The sequence below is a fragment of the Lithobates pipiens genome, unplaced genomic scaffold, assembly GCF_037356315.1.
Source record: "Lithobates pipiens isolate NorthernLeopardFrog02 unplaced genomic scaffold, aLitPip1_a1.2 Scaffold_10, whole genome shotgun sequence".
NCBI lineage: Eukaryota > Metazoa > Chordata > Amphibia > Anura > Ranidae > Lithobates > Lithobates pipiens.
The window spans coordinates 1,858,137-1,874,921 of record NW_027507686.1 but is presented as its reverse complement, the minus strand read 5'-3'; the positions used below and the strand labels follow the sequence as shown (position 1 = coordinate 1,874,921).

The 16,785-nt window shown below is 49.8% G+C and overlaps 1 protein-coding gene across 4 annotated transcripts in view; it reads left to right on the top strand.

Moving 5' to 3' along the window:
• CDK10 (cyclin dependent kinase 10) overlaps window positions 1–16,785 on the top strand; it is a 32,293-nt gene that overhangs the window by 523 nt on the left and 14,985 nt on the right. For 2 of the 4 annotated variants that reach the window (XM_077450943.1, XM_077450926.1), the window contains exons 2-6: window positions 3,679–3,882; window positions 8,051–8,123; window positions 10,041–10,112; window positions 11,569–11,671; window positions 13,229–13,310. In XM_077450943.1, the coding sequence (XP_077307069.1) occupies window positions 3,784–3,882; window positions 8,051–8,123; window positions 10,041–10,112; window positions 11,569–11,671; window positions 13,229–13,310 (429 nt within the window). In that variant the 5' untranslated portion in view covers window positions 3,679–3,783. Of the gene's footprint in view, window positions 1–102; window positions 294–1,133; window positions 1,159–3,678; window positions 3,883–8,050; window positions 8,124–10,040; window positions 10,113–11,568; window positions 11,672–13,228; window positions 13,311–16,785 lie in introns of those variants that run through there. The other 2 variants (XM_077450939.1, XM_077450932.1) reach the window with 2 other exon arrangements.

Below are 16,785 nucleotides of genomic sequence, written 5' to 3'. Positions count from 1 at the left end.
GTTTTTTTAATTTTAAAGTGGCGTGTCACCCAAGAATGGAACTTCCCCTTTAAGTGATGGTGACCCCCCCCCCCCCCCATGTCACATTTAGCGTGTCATTTTGTTTTGGGGGGTGCACCCAGCCCCCACCTTCCTCCTCTGCCTCCACCGCACCGGAAGGAAGATCACTCCTCCCCCTCCCTTCTCCCTCCTGAACGCGTCACAGGTCCCAGAAGATTGCCCGGCCAATCAGAACGCGGCTCACACATGTGCAGTGCATGTCCGGGGTGTGAAGACACAGCCGGCGCCCACAGGTAGAATGGCACAGAGGGGAGGGGGAGGAGCGGGGAGAAGAGGAGGAGTGAGAAGGGAGAGGAGAGGAGGAGAAGTAGGGGGGGGAGAGAGGATTGGGGGGAGGAGCTGGGAGTGGAGGAGGAGGAGCGGGGAGAGGAGGAGCCGGGAGAGGAGGAGGAGGGGGAGAGAGGAGCCGGGAGAGGAGGAGGAGGGGGAGGGTCGGGGAGAGGGGGAGGAGCGTGGGGAGAGAGGAGCCGGGAGAGGAGGAGGAGCGCGGAGAGAGGGGGAGGAGCGGAGAGAGAGAGGGGGAGGAGTGGGGAGAGGAGGAGGAAGGGGGAAGAGTGCGGAGAGGAGGAAGGAGGAGGAGTGGGATTGATTCGCTCCATCACTGGAGGGGGGGCGGCAGCTGAGGGTCCGATTATTAAGTCACCAGATACACTTTTTGTAGCGGCTGACTTTCCATTTTTTATTTCGGAGGAGCTCCGCCCTCAGCCCCTGATGAGAGGCTCTGATTGGCTTCACAATAGGGAGGTCTCGGAGTGCAGAGCATTGAGTCCGGAGCCCACCCGGGTATTACAACAGCAAATTAACCCCTTCCCACCAAGCGTACGCAGATGTGTGGCTTCAGGTTTCGGGGGTTATACTGGGGGGATGTCCGCAGCTGCAGGCATCATCCCGGTACCGTTGTTTAGAGCCGGCAATTGGCTGTCCAGAAATAACAACCAATGAGGCTGTTATCCTGGAGGAGGGGGACGCCCCCCCCTCCCTCCCACCGCTCTGATTGGGCCTCCCGTCCCACCAGGAAACCCGATCGACGTTCCGGCTCTTCCGGCGGCCGGAGACAGACTGGAAAGACGCCGGAATCGGCCTCCTGATTGTGAACACGTAAGCGACGTCACTTCCTGTTTACTTGGCTACCAATGGCGCTGGTTTCAAAAATAATAATATTCAGAATCGCCAAAAACTGTGATCTGAATACTTTGAAATGCAAAGGAGGGATTGGACCCCCCCCCCCGATCCCTCCATAAAGAGGACCCGTCACACGGGATGTTTACATTCATTGTGACAGCAATAAAAGTCATCGGAAATGTTTTTTGTTTTTTAAACAATTTAATCATATTAAAATAAATAAGAATTTTTTTTTTAAAGCGCCCCTGTACCCCGCGAGCTCGCGCAGCAAAGAAAACGCATATGGAAGTTGCACCCACATATGTAAACAGTGTTCAAACCACACATGAGGTATCACCGCGATCATAAGAGTAATAATTCTATCACTAGACCTCCTCTGTAACTCTAACCTGGTAACCGTTAAAAAAAAAAAAAAAAAAAAACTGAAAGTGTCACCTATGGAGATTTTTAGGTACCGTAGTTTGCTGCCTTTCCACGAGTGCGTGCGATTATAAAGCGCGACACGTTTGGTATCTGTTTACTCTACGTAACATCATCTTTCACATTATACAAACAAATTGGCCAAATTTCTTGTTTAGCTTTTTTTTAAATTCATGAAAGTCTCCCTTTTCCCAAAAAGTTGTGTTACAAATACCGTGTGACATAAAATATTGTAACAATCGCCATTTTATTCTCTAGATTCTTTGCTAAAATATATATATAATGTTTGGGGGCTCTAAGTAATTTTCTAGCGGAAGTCAGGGGCAGTTAGTTGGATGCTCCTGGAAGTCAGGGGCAGTTAGTTGGATGCTCCTGGAAGTCGGGGGCAGTTAGTTGGATGCTCCTGGAAGTCGGTACAGTTAGTTGGATGCTCCTGGAAGTTGGGGGCAGTTAGTTGGATGCTCCTGGAAGTCGGTACAGTTAGTTGGATGCTCCTGGAAGTCGGTACAGTTAGTTGGATGCTCCTGGAAGTCGGTACAGTTAGTTGGATGCTCCTGGAAGTCGGGGCAGTTAGTTGGATGCTCCTGGAAGTCAGGGGCAGTTAGTTGGTCGCTCCTGGAAGTCGGTACAGTTAGTTGGATGCTCCTGGAAGTTGGGGGCAGTTAGTTGGTCGCTCCTGGAAGTCGGTACAGTTAGTTGGATGCTCCTGGAAGTCGGGGCAGTTAGTTGGATGCTCCTGGAAGTCGGGGGCAGTTAGTTGGATGCTCCTGGAAGTCGGAACAGTTAGTTGGATGCTCCTGGAAGTCGGGGGCAGTTAGTTGGTCGCTCCTGGAAGTCGGTACAGTTAGTTGGATGCTCCTGGAAGTCGGTACAGTTAGTTGGATGCTCCTGGAAGTTGGGGGCAGTTAGTTGGTCGCTCCTGGAAGTCGGGGGCAGTTAGTTGGATGCTCCTGGAAGTCGGGGGCAGTTAGTTGGATGCTCCTGGAAGTCGGGGGCAGTTAGTTGGATGCTCCTGGAAGTCGGGGGCAGTTAGTTGGTCGCTCCTGGAAGTTGGGGGCAGTTAGTTGGTCGCTCCTGGAAGTCGGGGAAGTTAGTTGGATGCTTCTGGAAGTCGGGGGCAGTTAGTTGGATGCTCCTGGAAGTCGGGGGCAGTTAGTTGGATGCTCCTGGAAGTCGGGGGCAGTTAGTTGGATGCTCCTGGAAGTCGGGGGCAGTTAGTTGGATGCTCCTGGAAGTCGGGGGCAGTTAGTTGGATGCTCCTGGAAGTCGGGGGCAGTTAGTTGGATGCTCCTGGAAGTCGGGGGCAGTTAGTTGGATGCTCCTGGAAGTCGGGGGACAGTTAGTTGGATGCTCCTGGAAGTCGGGGGACAGTTAGTTGGTCGCTCCTGGAAGTCGGGGGGCAGTTAGTTGGATGCTCCTGGAAGTCGGGGGACAGTTAGTTGGATGCTCCTGGAAGTCGGGGGACAGTTAGTTGGTCGCTCCTGGAAGTCGGGGGGCAGTTAGTTGGATGCTCCTGGAAGTCGGGGGGGCAGTTAGTTGGATGCTCCTGGAAGTCGGGGAGCAGTTATTTGGATGCTCCTGGAAGTCGGGGGGCAGTTAGTTGGATGCTCCTGGAAGTCGGGGGGCAGTTAGTTGGATGCTCCTGGAAGTCGGGGGGCAGTTAGTTGGATGCTCCTGGAAGTCGGGGGCAGTTAGTTGGATGCTCCTGGAAGTCGGGGGCAGTTAGTTGGATGCTCCTGGAAGTCGGGGGCAGTTAGTTGGATGCTCCTGGAAGTCGGGGGACAGTTAGTTGGTTGCTCCTGGAAGTCGGGGGACAGTTAGTTGGTTGCTCCTGGAAGTTGGGGACAGTTAGTTGGTCGCTCCTGGAAGTCGGGGGCAGTTGGTTGGTTGCTCCTGGAAGTTGGGGACAGTTAGTTGGATGCTCCTGGAAGTCAGGGGCAGTTAGTTGGATGCTCCTGGAAGTCGGGGGCAGTTAGTTGGTCACTCCTGGAAGTCGGGGGCAGTTAGTTGGTGTATATTTGTATAACCGGCATATGATTACTTCTGACATGTTAACTTGGCTTCAATCCTTTGCAGGGTCAGCTGTGGTCATTCTTCATATGGAGCACTAGAGGGCGCTGAGACTGTGAGCCCCATAGACCTGTGCTGTGTACAGAGGCTGCGCATGCTGAGCTCTCCACAATGGCCGACACCGCACCAGAGCCCGACCCCGAGCTGGAGCAGATCCGCCTGAAGAGCGCCCGAGAGGAGAAGTTCATCCCGGTTCCAGAGAGGGACAGGGTGAGTCCGGCTGTGCTGGGATCAGAACCTGGACTTCATGGGTGCTAAGGAAATACATTGAATGTTTTGTACCTCGTCTGATATTTGCAGTTTTCTGTCTACAAGTCTTTCCTGTGAATGGTCTGTGGTCTGAGATTTCCAGGGACAGCCCCAGACCGAGGACATTGTGCCTGGAAATGTCACTCCTTCTTATTCCCATAAGTCGGGGGCTGTGCTGGCCGTCTTGTGCCACAGAAATCTCTTCTGCTGCCTCCATCGGCCCGTTCTACTGCAGCCCATACAAGCGATAATTGCACAAATTGTGCGATCAGCAGCCATTGGTTGCCTGTATCTCATGGTTGTCCAATGACACGGCGGTGGCCGGTGGAGATTGCTAGAAGCGGAGGTTCACACAAAAATTGAACCTCTGCTTTTCGGAAACCTCCTCCCCTCCCCCTCCTCCCCTCCGGTGTCACATTTGGCACCTTTTTGGGGGGGTGGGGGTTGCAGATACCTGTCTAAGACACGTATTTGCACCCACGTCCGGGAATAGACTCCCACAGGAGTCACGCCCCTTCCCGTCCCATACAAACGGGTCCCGGTCAGGACGCGCCGCGAAGCCGCAATGCTTAATTACCTGATTTCCTCACAGAGGATGGCAGCGGTAGCTACCGAGAGCCAAGCAATTGATTGGCTTCGGCTGCCGACATCGCTGGACCCTGGGACAGGTAAGTGTCCATTTATTAATCTGCAGTATTTGTAGCTGCTGGCTTTTATTTTATTTATTTTTTTAGGTGGACTTCCTCTTTAAATTGATATTAAAGTCTTGTTTTTTTTTAATTTATTTATTTATTTATTTTCTAAAATAGCAAACATGTTGTACTTGCCTGCTCTGTGTAATGGTTTTGCACACGCCTGCGCTCCTGGCTCCTCCCTCCTCCCTCCTGCTAGTGGGGGCACCCAAGTAGGCTCACTCCCAAGCCGCAGTTTTGTGTGTCCATTCACACAGGGCCCCACCCCCTCCATCTCCTAATTGTCTCACTGGCTGTGTGTGTGTGTGTGTGTGTGTGTGTTGGGGGGGGGGGGGGGGGTTGGCTGCTGCACACAGAAGGTTGGTTTTGTTTTACCTTGATGCATAGAATTCATGAAGGTAATAAGCCTCGTGCCTCTTTGCCAACACTGCTTTTTGCAAAAAATAATAAATGCACACAGATTTGCATGAAAAAAGTGAATTTATTTGTTTATAGAGGTCGACCGATATGGGTTTTTCTCTGGCCGATGCCGATATTTAGAAATCATGGCGGCCGATAGCCGATATATGATGCCGATTTTTTTGGGCCGATATGTTAGGCCGATTTTATTTTATTTATTTATTTATTTTTAATCCCCCTTGATCTAACACACCTTTCCCACTGGGGCGTTTTAAGGCGCTTTTGGGCTAAAAATAGCGCCTGTAAAGTGCCTGTAAAATGGCTCCCCTGCAGTCTGTGTGAAGTACAGAGTGCTTTCACACTGAGGCGATGCGCTGGCAGGATCTTAAAAAAAAGTCCTGCAAGCAGCACGTTTGGAGTGGTGTACACCGCTCATCCACCACTCCTGCCCATTGATATGAATGGGCACCACTGCTGAAGCGCATGCAATGCGATTTGGCAGCAGTGCTTCATGGGCGCATTTAACCTCTTCCTTGGCCGCTAGCTGGGTTATATGTGCCCCACTAGCAGCCAAATAGCACCGCTAAAATGACGGTAAAGAGCCGCTAAAACTTGCGTTTTACCATCAACGCCTCCCCGCTCCAGTGTGAAAGCTGCCTTCATAAGTGATACAGAAAATTTCTTACACTTAAACATTTATTAAACAAAACAAACCTCCAATCAGTTTACTTGTATGTATGATTTAGATAAAAAAAAAAAAATACATATATATATATATATATATATATATATATATATTAAATAAAAACAGGTAGTCAAAACTTTTGGACAAAAAAAAAAATGGGCTAACTTTACTGTTTTTATTTTATTTTTATTTTTTAAATGGTGTATTTTTTTCCCAAAAAAATGCATTTGAAAGACCTCTGTGCAAATGCCGTGTGACATAAAATATTGCAACAACCGCTATTTTATTCCCTAGGATCTCTGCTAAAAAAATATATATAATTTTTGGGGGGTCTAAGTGATTTTCTGGCAGAAAATACAGGATTTTTACTTGTAAGCAACAAGTGTCAGAAAAGATTTAGTCTTTAAATGGTTAAACTGAGAACTTTACACACTGAGATGACTTCATTCATTCAGAAGTGTAAACATTGTATCATTTAGTTCTTTTCTTGGCAGTCTGCCCAGAGAGGAGGAAAGTGTTGCTATGACGACTCAGTCAACTTAGACTGACTTCTATTACAGAAGTCATTTCAAAGTCCCGCTGTAGTTCTAAATCGGCTTTTTATCAGCACAAATCGGCCGATGCCGATTATTTAAAAAACGGCAAATATCGGCCGATATATCGGTCGACCTCTATTTATTTTTTTTTTTTTTTTTTGCATTTCAAGTGCAGTTAGAATCCCCAGACTCCAGCAGACTCTTCCTGCAGCTTGATTTATACTGAGATACGGCCGTTCAGTTAGAGAGTTGGAGGAAGAGTCGGCAGACCCGGAGGGCGGAGATCAATGTACTCGCCTTCCATTGGGAAGTCCGTCTGCCGCGGTTGCAGATCTGTGAATGAATGATACGGCTGTACAGGGGGGAGGGGCACTCACGGCCACATGCAAATTTGACAGCTGCTTCAGGGGAGAGGAGGGGGGGCTGTTTTGTGGGGGGGGGGGCGATTACTTTATTACATCCCCCCTCCCCCTCCTAAATTTGGAAGTAACATGATCTTAAAGGATAAGTTCACCTTTAAGAACATGTAACCTGTTCAACCTGATTTTAGAGTGGAACATGTAACCTGTCCCCAGCACTGTAGTCGCCACCCCCCCTCCCCCCCCTCCCCCCGGGGCAGCAGTATGGGGAGAAATTTCCCGTACTAGCTGTCACTATTTGAAAACAGTGCGTCCATGTGGAGCTCCGCCCCCACGTCATTCATATATACAGCTCTGTGTGTCCTGACATCCTTAGTGGCTGTTGGCTTGTAGTCATCAGTGAACCAGGGGCGGCCCGTCCATGAAGGGCACATGGGCCACCCCCCCCCCCCCCAATATAATTAATTTAATGAATCTATCCATGGCCGCCGCAGCCACCCTCTATTCATGCGTCCGCCCCTTTGAGGAAGAAGTGAACTTATATCCTATCCTTTAGAGAGGTTGTAGATCCTGGTGTGAAACCCCCCCCACCAATAAAAAGCTGTAAGATGAATGAATGAATGAAATACTTGTATAGCGCACAATGCGAACTGAATCGCCTCTAGGCGCTGTGGCATCAACAAAGGCATCATGATCTAGTATGCATTCGCCGGTAACGTCATCGGCTGCATACACTCCGAATATCTCCTAAACGGAGCAAGATCTTTGTTGTACCTACAAGTAAACTTTACTATAGGCTTACCTCTAGGTATAAGTAAAAAAAAAAAAAAATAGAGTTTACTTCCTGTTTAATGTGTAGGTCACTTTTAATTTTCTGTAAAAAAAAAAAAAAAAAATTGAACTAGCTCTGCAGACCCCATCCCCCACCCCCTGTGGATGATTCGCTTTTCGTTGCCCATCCAGCCGGTGAAGGAATCCAGGATTTGGATGCTGCGGTCTTCTTCCTGGATGGGTCAAAGTGATTCTGATTGGTCACATGTTTTCTTATCACTGCTTTGACCAATCAAAATTGCTCTGGTATGGTGGGTATACGGTATGGTGGGTATACGGTATGGTGGGTCTATGGTATGGTGGGCATACGGTATGGGGATCATTGTAAAGTGGACCTGTGAGACATGCAGGTGCCGCCTTTACCAACCTCCTTCTAAACTTCCATATTTCTCTTGGCTCTGACGGAAAGTATTGAGGCCTATGGATCCAAATAACAGCCAGGCAGCTAGCATCTTCATATAGAGTTCAGCAGTGGCGGCCAGTGTGGTTCCTTGGTACCGGCGTCCTTTTATATTTTCAGGTTTCACACAGAGAATTTTCTTTAAGTTAATATGTTTCCATACAGAATTTTTCTCATCAGAGCAATGACGGTTTCCTCCTAATGATCTGTACTCTTTGTCATTACAGCTCGGCCGATGTCGGAGTGTGAAAGAGTTTGAAAAGTTAAATCGAATTGGGGAAGGGACTTATGGCATTGTGTGTGAGTATTGGGGGGGGGGGGTGATGGAGGTTTAGGGTGGCTTCAGATGTTGTGGGAGTGGTCGTGCTCTGCAGGCTGGGACTTGTAGTTTGATTGCTGAACGACTGCAGATTGGATGGACTGCATGGGGGAGATTTACTAAAACTGGAGCACACAGAATATGGGGCAGCTGTGCATGGTAACCAATCAGCTTCTGTCTTCAGCTTCTTCAATTAAACTTTGGCAATAAAAGCTGGAAGCTGATTGGTTCCTATTCACAGCTGCACCAGATTCTGTGTGCTCCAGTATTAGTAAATCTTATGTGTTTTTTTTTTTTTTTTTTCTGTTTATATCATATAAATACCAAACAAGCTGGGTGAGCTGTTGTGCATAGCATTACCTTGTAAAATATTCCCTAGAGCGTCGGGACAGGAAGTGAGAAGAGGGAAAGGCGCTGGTGTCAGGACAGGAAGTGAGAAGAGGCAAAGGCACTGGTGTCAGGACAGGAAGGGAGGGGAGGGAAAGGCGCTGGTGTCAGGACAGGAAGGGAGGGGAGGGAAAGGCGCTGGTGTCAGGACAGGAAGGGAGGGGAGGGAAAGGTGCTGGTGTCAGGAAGGGAGGGGATGGAAAGGCGCTGGTGTCAGGACAGGAAGGGAGGGGAGGGAAAGGCGCTGGTGTCAGGACAGGAAGGGAGGGGAGGGAAAGGCGCTGGTGTCAGGACAAGAAGCGAGGGAGGGAAAGGCACTGGCACCTGGACAGGAAGTGAGGGGAGGGAAAGGTGCTGGCATCGGGACGGGAAGTGAGGGAGGAAAAGGCGCTGGTGTCAGGACAGGGAGGGAAAGGCACTGGCACCTGGACAGCAAGTGAGGGGAGGGAAAGGTGCTGGCATCGGGATGGAAAGTGAGGGAGGGAAAGGTGCTGGTGTCAGGACAGGGAGGGAAAGGCACTGGCACCTGGACAGGAAGTGAGGGGAGGGAAAGGTGCTGGCATCGGGACGGGAAGTGAGGGAGGAAAAGGCGCTGGTGTCAGGACAGGGAGGGAAAGGCATTGGCACCTGGACAGGAAGTGAGGGGAGGGAAAGGTGCTGGCATCGGGACGGGAAGTAAGGGAGGCAAAGGTGCTGGTATCGGGACAGGTAGTGAGGGGAGGGAAAAGCGCTGGTGTCAGGACAGGAAGGGAGGGGAGGGAAAGGCGCTGGTGTCAGGACAGGAACTGAGGGGAGGGAAAGGCGCTGGTGTCAGGATAGGAAGGGAGGGGAGGGAAAGGCACTGGCACCTGGACAGGAAGTGAGGGAGTGAAAGGCGCTGGTATCGGGACAGGAAGTGAGGGAGTGAAAGGCGCTGGTGTCGGGACAGGAAGTGAGGGGAGGGAAAGGCGCTGGTGTCAGGACAGGAAGGGAGGAGAGGGTAAGGCGCTGGTGTCAGGACAGGAAGGGAGGGGAGGGAAAGGCACTGGCACCTGGACAGGAAGTGAGGGAGGGAAAGGTGCTGGTGTCGGGACAGGAAGTGAGGGGAGGGAAAGGCACTGGTGTCGGGACAGGAAGTGAGGGGAGGGAAAGGTGCTGGTGTCGGGACAGGAAGTGAGGGGAGGGAAAAGCGCTGGTGTAGGGACAGGAAGTGAGGGGAGGGAAAGGCGCTGGTGTCAGGACAGGAAGTGAGGGGAGGGAAAGGCGCTGGTGTCAGGATGGGAAGTGAGGGGAAAATCTTTCTAACAGAGTCCTGGATAGCAGTTGTTGGCTTTACAGCCTTCAGAGCAAGCAGCAGCTTACGGTAATAAACACTGGTATACCTGCCGGTTCTATTTGGTCGTGTGATCCAGGCATTTTGTGAATTTGTGACTAGAATTTATTTAATGCTCCCCTGTTTCCTTTTATTTATTTTTATTTTTTTGCAACCTTTTCACCTGCTGGGATTCCTCATTGTCACCTTCTGCTTCTAGATCGTGCCAGGGACACCAGCACTAATGAGATTGTGGCATTGAAGAAAGTGAGGATGGATAAAGAGAAGGACGGTGAGTTCGGTGTATTCCAGATCTTGCACAGCCCTTACTGCTTGTGAAGTCTAGGGTGTAACGGGAATGAGGAAGCGAGGGTTCCAGCAGACTCCTCCTATCTGCATGCCCGCTCCTGCAAAGCTTACTCTCTAAGGTGCTCATGGCTGCGGTCTGCCTCCTCCATGTACAACGCAGGGTTAATAGCCCCACATTGAACGTGACGACACAACGGGACCACCTACAGCACCACCCACCTTCTTCAGCTCCTCCTGGACCTAACGATTATTTAACCCTTGAAGTGCTGGGCACATATAATATGCACATCACACACGTTGCCTGAAATGGCAAGAAGTAAGACGGGGCTGGAGAGCGATAACATCCTAGGTCCAAGGATCGCCAGCACAACACGGACCTTCAAGATCATTTCCAAGCATTTAATAAAGTGATCAGATCACAAGATTTCAGGGATGCACATGGCTCCTGGGTCTGGCATGTGATGACAAACGGTCCTGAAAAACCTTCACTGCTGTGATCTCATCACTTTAACAAATGTGTGGATATTATCTGGAGAGTCCAGGATGTGCTGACCATATTTGCTGTGACTTTCAGTGCTGGGGGGCCCCACTGGCTTATTCACTGGGCCAACACAATTCTGGGTCAAAAGACCCCCCCCCCCCCCCCCCTCTCCTTTTCTCAGGGCTTCATATGAAAAAATATATAGTGAGCTGGATTTAAAGTAGTTAAAGTGATACTAAATTCTCGTTTTTGTTTCATTAAAAATAACAAACATGTTATACTTCCCTCCTCGGTGCAGTTGGTTTTGCACAGAGCAGCCCCGATCCTCCTCTTCTCGGATCCCTGTTTGGTGCTCATGGCCCCTCCCTCCTCCTAAGTGTCCCCGCAGCATGAGGCTTGCTCAGGGGGCACCCGAGCTGAGCCACAGCTCTTTGTGTCCATTCAGGCTCGGGCCTGTGGCCTGGCCCCGCCTCCCCCTCTCTCCTCATTGGCTCACTGACTTTGACAGCCAAAGGAGAAAATGGTGCCACCCTGCTGTCTCGGCCAATGAGGAGAGGAGTCCCGGACAGCCGCGTCTATCGTGCAACATCGCTGGATCGAGATTGAGGCTCTAGTAAGTATTGGGGAGGTAAGGGGGAGCTGGACACAGAAAACTTTTTATCTTAATGCATAGAATGCACCTTCTGCCTTTACAACCACTTCGATCTGTCAGCAGCTTCACTATAAGCCCTAATGGGGGGGGGGTGTTTATCTTTTGATCAGTGGACATGTAGATATGGGGGAGGGAGGATGGAATGCATTGCCTGCTTATGATGGGCTGAGTACAGTGACTTTCAGGGGGGTGTATTTGCTCAGGTGGGTTTAGACTGGGATCCGAACACACAACTGAGCTCGTCCTTACCCGGCAGTAATATCCCAAGGGTGTCACTGATAACGATATCTCCTCTTCATCACTCAGGAATCCCGATCAGCAGTCTGCGGGAAATCACACTGCTTTTAAAGCTGCAGCACCCCAACATAGTGGGGCTCAAGGAAGTGGTGGTGGGAAATCACCTGGAGAGGTAAGACTTGGAGGACCTCTTCCTATCAAACAGGCTATTCAGGTTTGGCGCATGCTATGAGTATTCATTTCATACCTATGTAAAAATGTTTTGGGGTGGGGGTACCTCCATCCTACATTCCCCCCATTGAAAGGAGAAGTACGGGGAAAGCTGGTCTGGCTGGACGTCTCCTGTGGATCACGGGGGTGTAGTTTGTTCTGCACTCCTGTGACCCGTTTTCAGCAGACAGCGGGCTGAAGTTGGCTGACGTCACAGACCCGGTCCAGGCTCGGGATCGTGACAATATGGTCTGGATCCATCCAGAACCCTGGACCGGCACTCGGCTCAGCCTCTCAGCTGAGAACTTGAGTCGGCCGCTCCCACTCCCCCCCCTACACAGCCCAGCGCTGCAGGGAGTGACTGACAGTCAATGCTCACAGAGCTCTGAGAACCGAGCGATCAGGGGTGTTTGATCGCTCGGTTCTCAGTCTTAGAGACGGCAGGGGAGAGATTCTGCATCCCCCCTAGGCAAGAATGATTCTATTAAAAAAAAAAAAATCCCAAACTGCTCTTTTAACTTCTTCAGCTCTGGAAGGTTTCACCCCCCTTTCATGACCAGGCCATTTTTAGCGATACGGCACTGCGTTACTTTAACTGACAGTTGCGTGGTTGTGTGACGCTGCACACAAATACAATTGATGTCCCTCTTTTCCCCACAAATAGAACTTTCTTTTGGTGGCATTTGATCACCTCCTGCAGTTTTTATTTTTTGTGCTATAAAGAAAAAACGACCGACAATTAACCGGGTTCCTGACCGGCGCACGCCGATGTACGTCGGCAGAATGGCACGGGCAGGCAAATGGGCGTACCTGTACGTCCCTTTAAATTTGCCGCCCTGCCATCGCGAGTGTGCCGGTCGGGGGACCCCCGTGAGTCCGGTCGCAGGTCCCGCGGACTCGATCGCCACGGGGATACCCGCGATCGTCTCACGGGGTGGCTGAATGGAGAGATGCCGTTGTAAACAGCATCTCCCCGTTCTGCCTAGCAACTAGTGACGCTGATCTCTGCTCTAAACCCTAAAAATGCCATAAAACTCCCCTATTTTGTAAACGCTCTAACTTTTGCGCAAACCAATCAATAACCACTTAGTGCGATTTTTTTTTTATTTTTTTTTATTTTTTTTTTTAACCAAAAATATGTAGAAGAATACGTATCGGCCTAAACTGCGGGAAAAAAATGTTTTTTTTATATATTTTTGGGGGATATTTATTATAGCAAAAAGTAAAAAATATTGCATTTTATTTTCAAAATTGTCGCTCTATTTTTGGTTATAGCGCAAAAAATAAAAACCGCAGAGGTGATCAAATACCACCAAAAGAAAGCTCTATTTGTGGGGAAAAAAGTGATTAATGAAGGTACAACATTTAGCAACATATTGCTACACTTAGAGTCGCCCTCTCTTCTCTTTTATACTCTGGAGCTCCTGATGCAGCCGTTGGCCTAATAAAGAGATATCTGTTATCTGTGTGTCTTGATGTTGGATAAAACTGTCATTGGTTGTTGTTTTTGTTTTTGCAGCATTTTTCTGGTGATGGGTTACTGTGAACAGGACTTGGCCAGCCTATTAGAGAACATGCAGACCCCCTTCACAGAAGCCCAGGTACTGGAGCAAACTGACACACTGGAGCACACTGACACACTGGAGCACACTGACACACTGGAGCACACTGACACACTGGAGCACACTGGTGCACACTGACACACTGGTGCACACTGACACACTGGTGCACACTGACACACTGGTGCACACTGACACACTGGAGCACACTGACACACTGGAGCACAATGACACACTGGAGCACACTGACACACTGGAGCACACTGGTGCACACTGGAGCACACTGGTGCACACTGGAGCACACTGACACACTGGAGCACACTGACACACTGGAGCACACTGGTGCACACTGGAGCACACTGGTGCACACTGACACACTGGTGCACACTGACACACTGGTGCACACTGACACACTGGAGCACACTGACACACTGGTGCACACTGGAGCACACTGGAGCACACTGGAGCACACTGGTGCACACTGGAGCACACTGGTGCACACTGGAGCACACTGGTGCACACTGGAGCACACTGGAGCACACTGACACACTGGAGCACACTGACACACTGGAGCACACTGACACACTGGTGCACACTGGTGCACACTGGTGCACACTGGAGCACACTGGTGCACACTGGAGCACACTGGTGCACACTGGAGCACACTGGAGCACACTGACACACTGGAGCACACTGACACACTGGAGCACACTGACACACTGGAGAACACTGACACTTCTCTATAGTTCAATTTCTTCATTAATAAAAAGCCAGTTTTTGGTGGGATGCTGGAATTATATACTATAACACCTTCTGTTCTGTTTCTGGGGACTCAACTTCACCTTCCTGCTGTGACTGCAGTGAATTCTTTTTATCTCCCATTAAAATGAACCGGCATGGTGTAAAACCTTTGTGAAGTAGTAGTAGTGCAGGTCCTTGTAGTGTCTGTACCAGGGTGGATATAATTTAACGATTTAAAAAAAATAAAATCAAATCATATATTTTTTTTTTTTTTAATTTTGTGATTTTTTTTTTTTTTTAATTATTTTTTTTTTTTTTATTATTTTGTTTAAATCCTCCCCCCCCCCCTTTTTTTTTTTTTTTTTTCTTTTAAAATCAAATTTATTTTAATAAAATGCTTATGGAGTAAAAACCTAAAGATAGTAGGTTTGAAGAGTTCAGGGTCAGATTTAAGGAATGCAGAGGTCAGTAGTAAGTTAAGCATGGTGCAGAGGTCAGTAGTTAGTAAAGCATGGTGCACAGGTCAGTAGTTAGTAAAGCATGGTGCACAGGTCAGTAGTTGGTAAAGCATGGTGCACAGGTCAGTAGTTGGTAAAGCATGGCGCACAGGTCAGTAGTTGGTAAAGCATGGTGCACAGGTCAGTAGTTGGTAAAGCATGGTGCACAGGTCAGTAGTTGGTAAAGCATGGTGCACAGGTCAGTAATAAGCAAAGCATGGTGCACAGGTCAGTAGTATGTAACACAGGGCATCAGGGAAGCGCAAAGGCCTATAGTGTATAACACAGTACAGGGAGCTAGGAGTAAGCACAACACAAAGGGTAGGGGCCAGGAGCAAGTAATGTAGATTTCTTTGGGACAGTAGTATGTAATGTAGAGTTTATGAGAAATTAAAGCTTTGTGCATGAGTTTGTAAAGTGTAGCACATAAGTCAGTAGTAACTAATGCACAATGCAGAAGTAATTATCAGAGTTCAGAGGCCAATAGTGTTTAAAACAATGCAGGGCCTCAGGAATAAATATCACAAAGGGCAGGGGGGTCAGGAGTAAGTAATGCAGAGTTCTTCAGACAGTAGTATGTAATGTTGGATTCATGAGTAGGTAAGGCTTTGGGCATAAGTTTGTAAAGCATAGTGCATAGGTCAGTAGTAAGTACTGCATAATGCAGGGGTGTCAGTAGTAAGCAGTGCACAGTGCAGGGGTGTCAGTAGTAAGCAATGCACAGTGCAGGGGTGTCAGTAGTAAGCAGTGCACAGTGCAGGGGTGTCAGTAGTAAGCAATGCACAGTGCAGGGGTGTCAGTAGTAAGCAATGCACAGTGCAGGGGTGTCAGTAGTAAGCAATGCACAGTGCAGGGGTGTCAGTAGTAAGCAGTGCACAGTGCAGGGGGGGTCAGTAGTAAGCAGTGCACAGTGCAGGGGGGGTCAGTAGTAAGCAGTGCACAGTGCAGGGGGGGTCAGTAGTAAGCAGTGCACAGGTCAGGGGGGTCAGTAGTAAGCAGTGCACAGGTCAGGGGGGTCAGTAGTAAGCAGTGCACAGGTCAGGGGTGTCAGTAGTAAGCAATGCACAGTGCAGGGGTGTCAGTAGTAAGCAATGCACAGTGCAGGGGTGTCAGTAGTAAGCAATGCACAGTGCAGGGGTGTCAGTAGTAAGCAGTGCACAGTGCAGGGGGTCAGTAGTAAGCAGTGCACAGTGCAGGGGTGTCAGTAGTAAGCAGTGCACAGTGCAGGGGGGGTCAGTAGTAAGCAGTGCACAGTGCAGGGGGTCAGTAGTAAGCAGTGCACAGGTCAGGGGTGTCAGTAGTAAGCAGTGCACAGGTCAGGGGTGTCAGTAGTAAGCAATGCACAGTGCAGAGGTGTCAGTAGTAAGCAGTGCACAGTGCAGGGGTGTCAGTAGTAAGCAATGCACAGTGCAGGGGTGTCAGTAGTAAGCAATGCACAGTGCAGGGGTGTCAGTAGTAAGCAATGCACAGTGCAGGGGTGTCAGTAGTAAGCAGTGCACAGTGCAGGGGGGGTCAGTAGTAAGCAGTGCACAGTGCAGGGGGGGTCAGTAGTAAGCAGTGCACAGTGCAGGGGGGGTCAGTAGTAAGCAGTGCACAGGTCAGGGGGGTCAGTAGTAAGCAGTGCACAGGTCAGGGGGGTCAGTAGTAAGCAGTGCACAGGTCAGGGGTGTCAGTAGTAAGCAATGCACAGTGCAGGGGTGTCAGTAGTAAGCAATGCACAGTGCAGGGGTGTCAGTAGTAAGCAATGCACAGTGCAGGGGTGTCAGTAGTAAGCAGTGCACAGTGCAGGGGGTCAGTAGTAAGCAGTGCACAGTGCAGGGGTGTCAGTAGTAAGCAGTGCACAGTGCAGGGGGGGTCAGTAGTAAGCAGTGCACAGTGCAGGGGGTCAGTAGTAAGCAGTGCACAGGTCAGGGGGGTCAGTAGTAAGCAGTGCACAGGTCAGGGGGGTCAGTAGTAAGCAGTGCACAGGTCAGGGGGGTCAGTAGTAAGCAGTGCACAGGTCAGGGGGTCAGTAGTAAGCAGTGCACAGGTCAGGGGGTCAGTAGTAAGCAGTACACAGTGCAGGGGGGTCAGTAGTAAGCAGTGCACAGTGCAGGGGGGTCAGTAGTAAGCAGTGCACAGTGCAGGGGGGTCAGTAGTAAGCAGTGCACAGTGCAGGGGGGTCAGTAGTAAGCAGTGCACAGTGCAGGGAGGTCAGTAGTAAGCAGTGCACAGTGCAAGGGGGTCAGTAGTAAGCAGTGCACAGTGCAGGGGGTCAGTAGTAAGCAGTGCACAGGTCA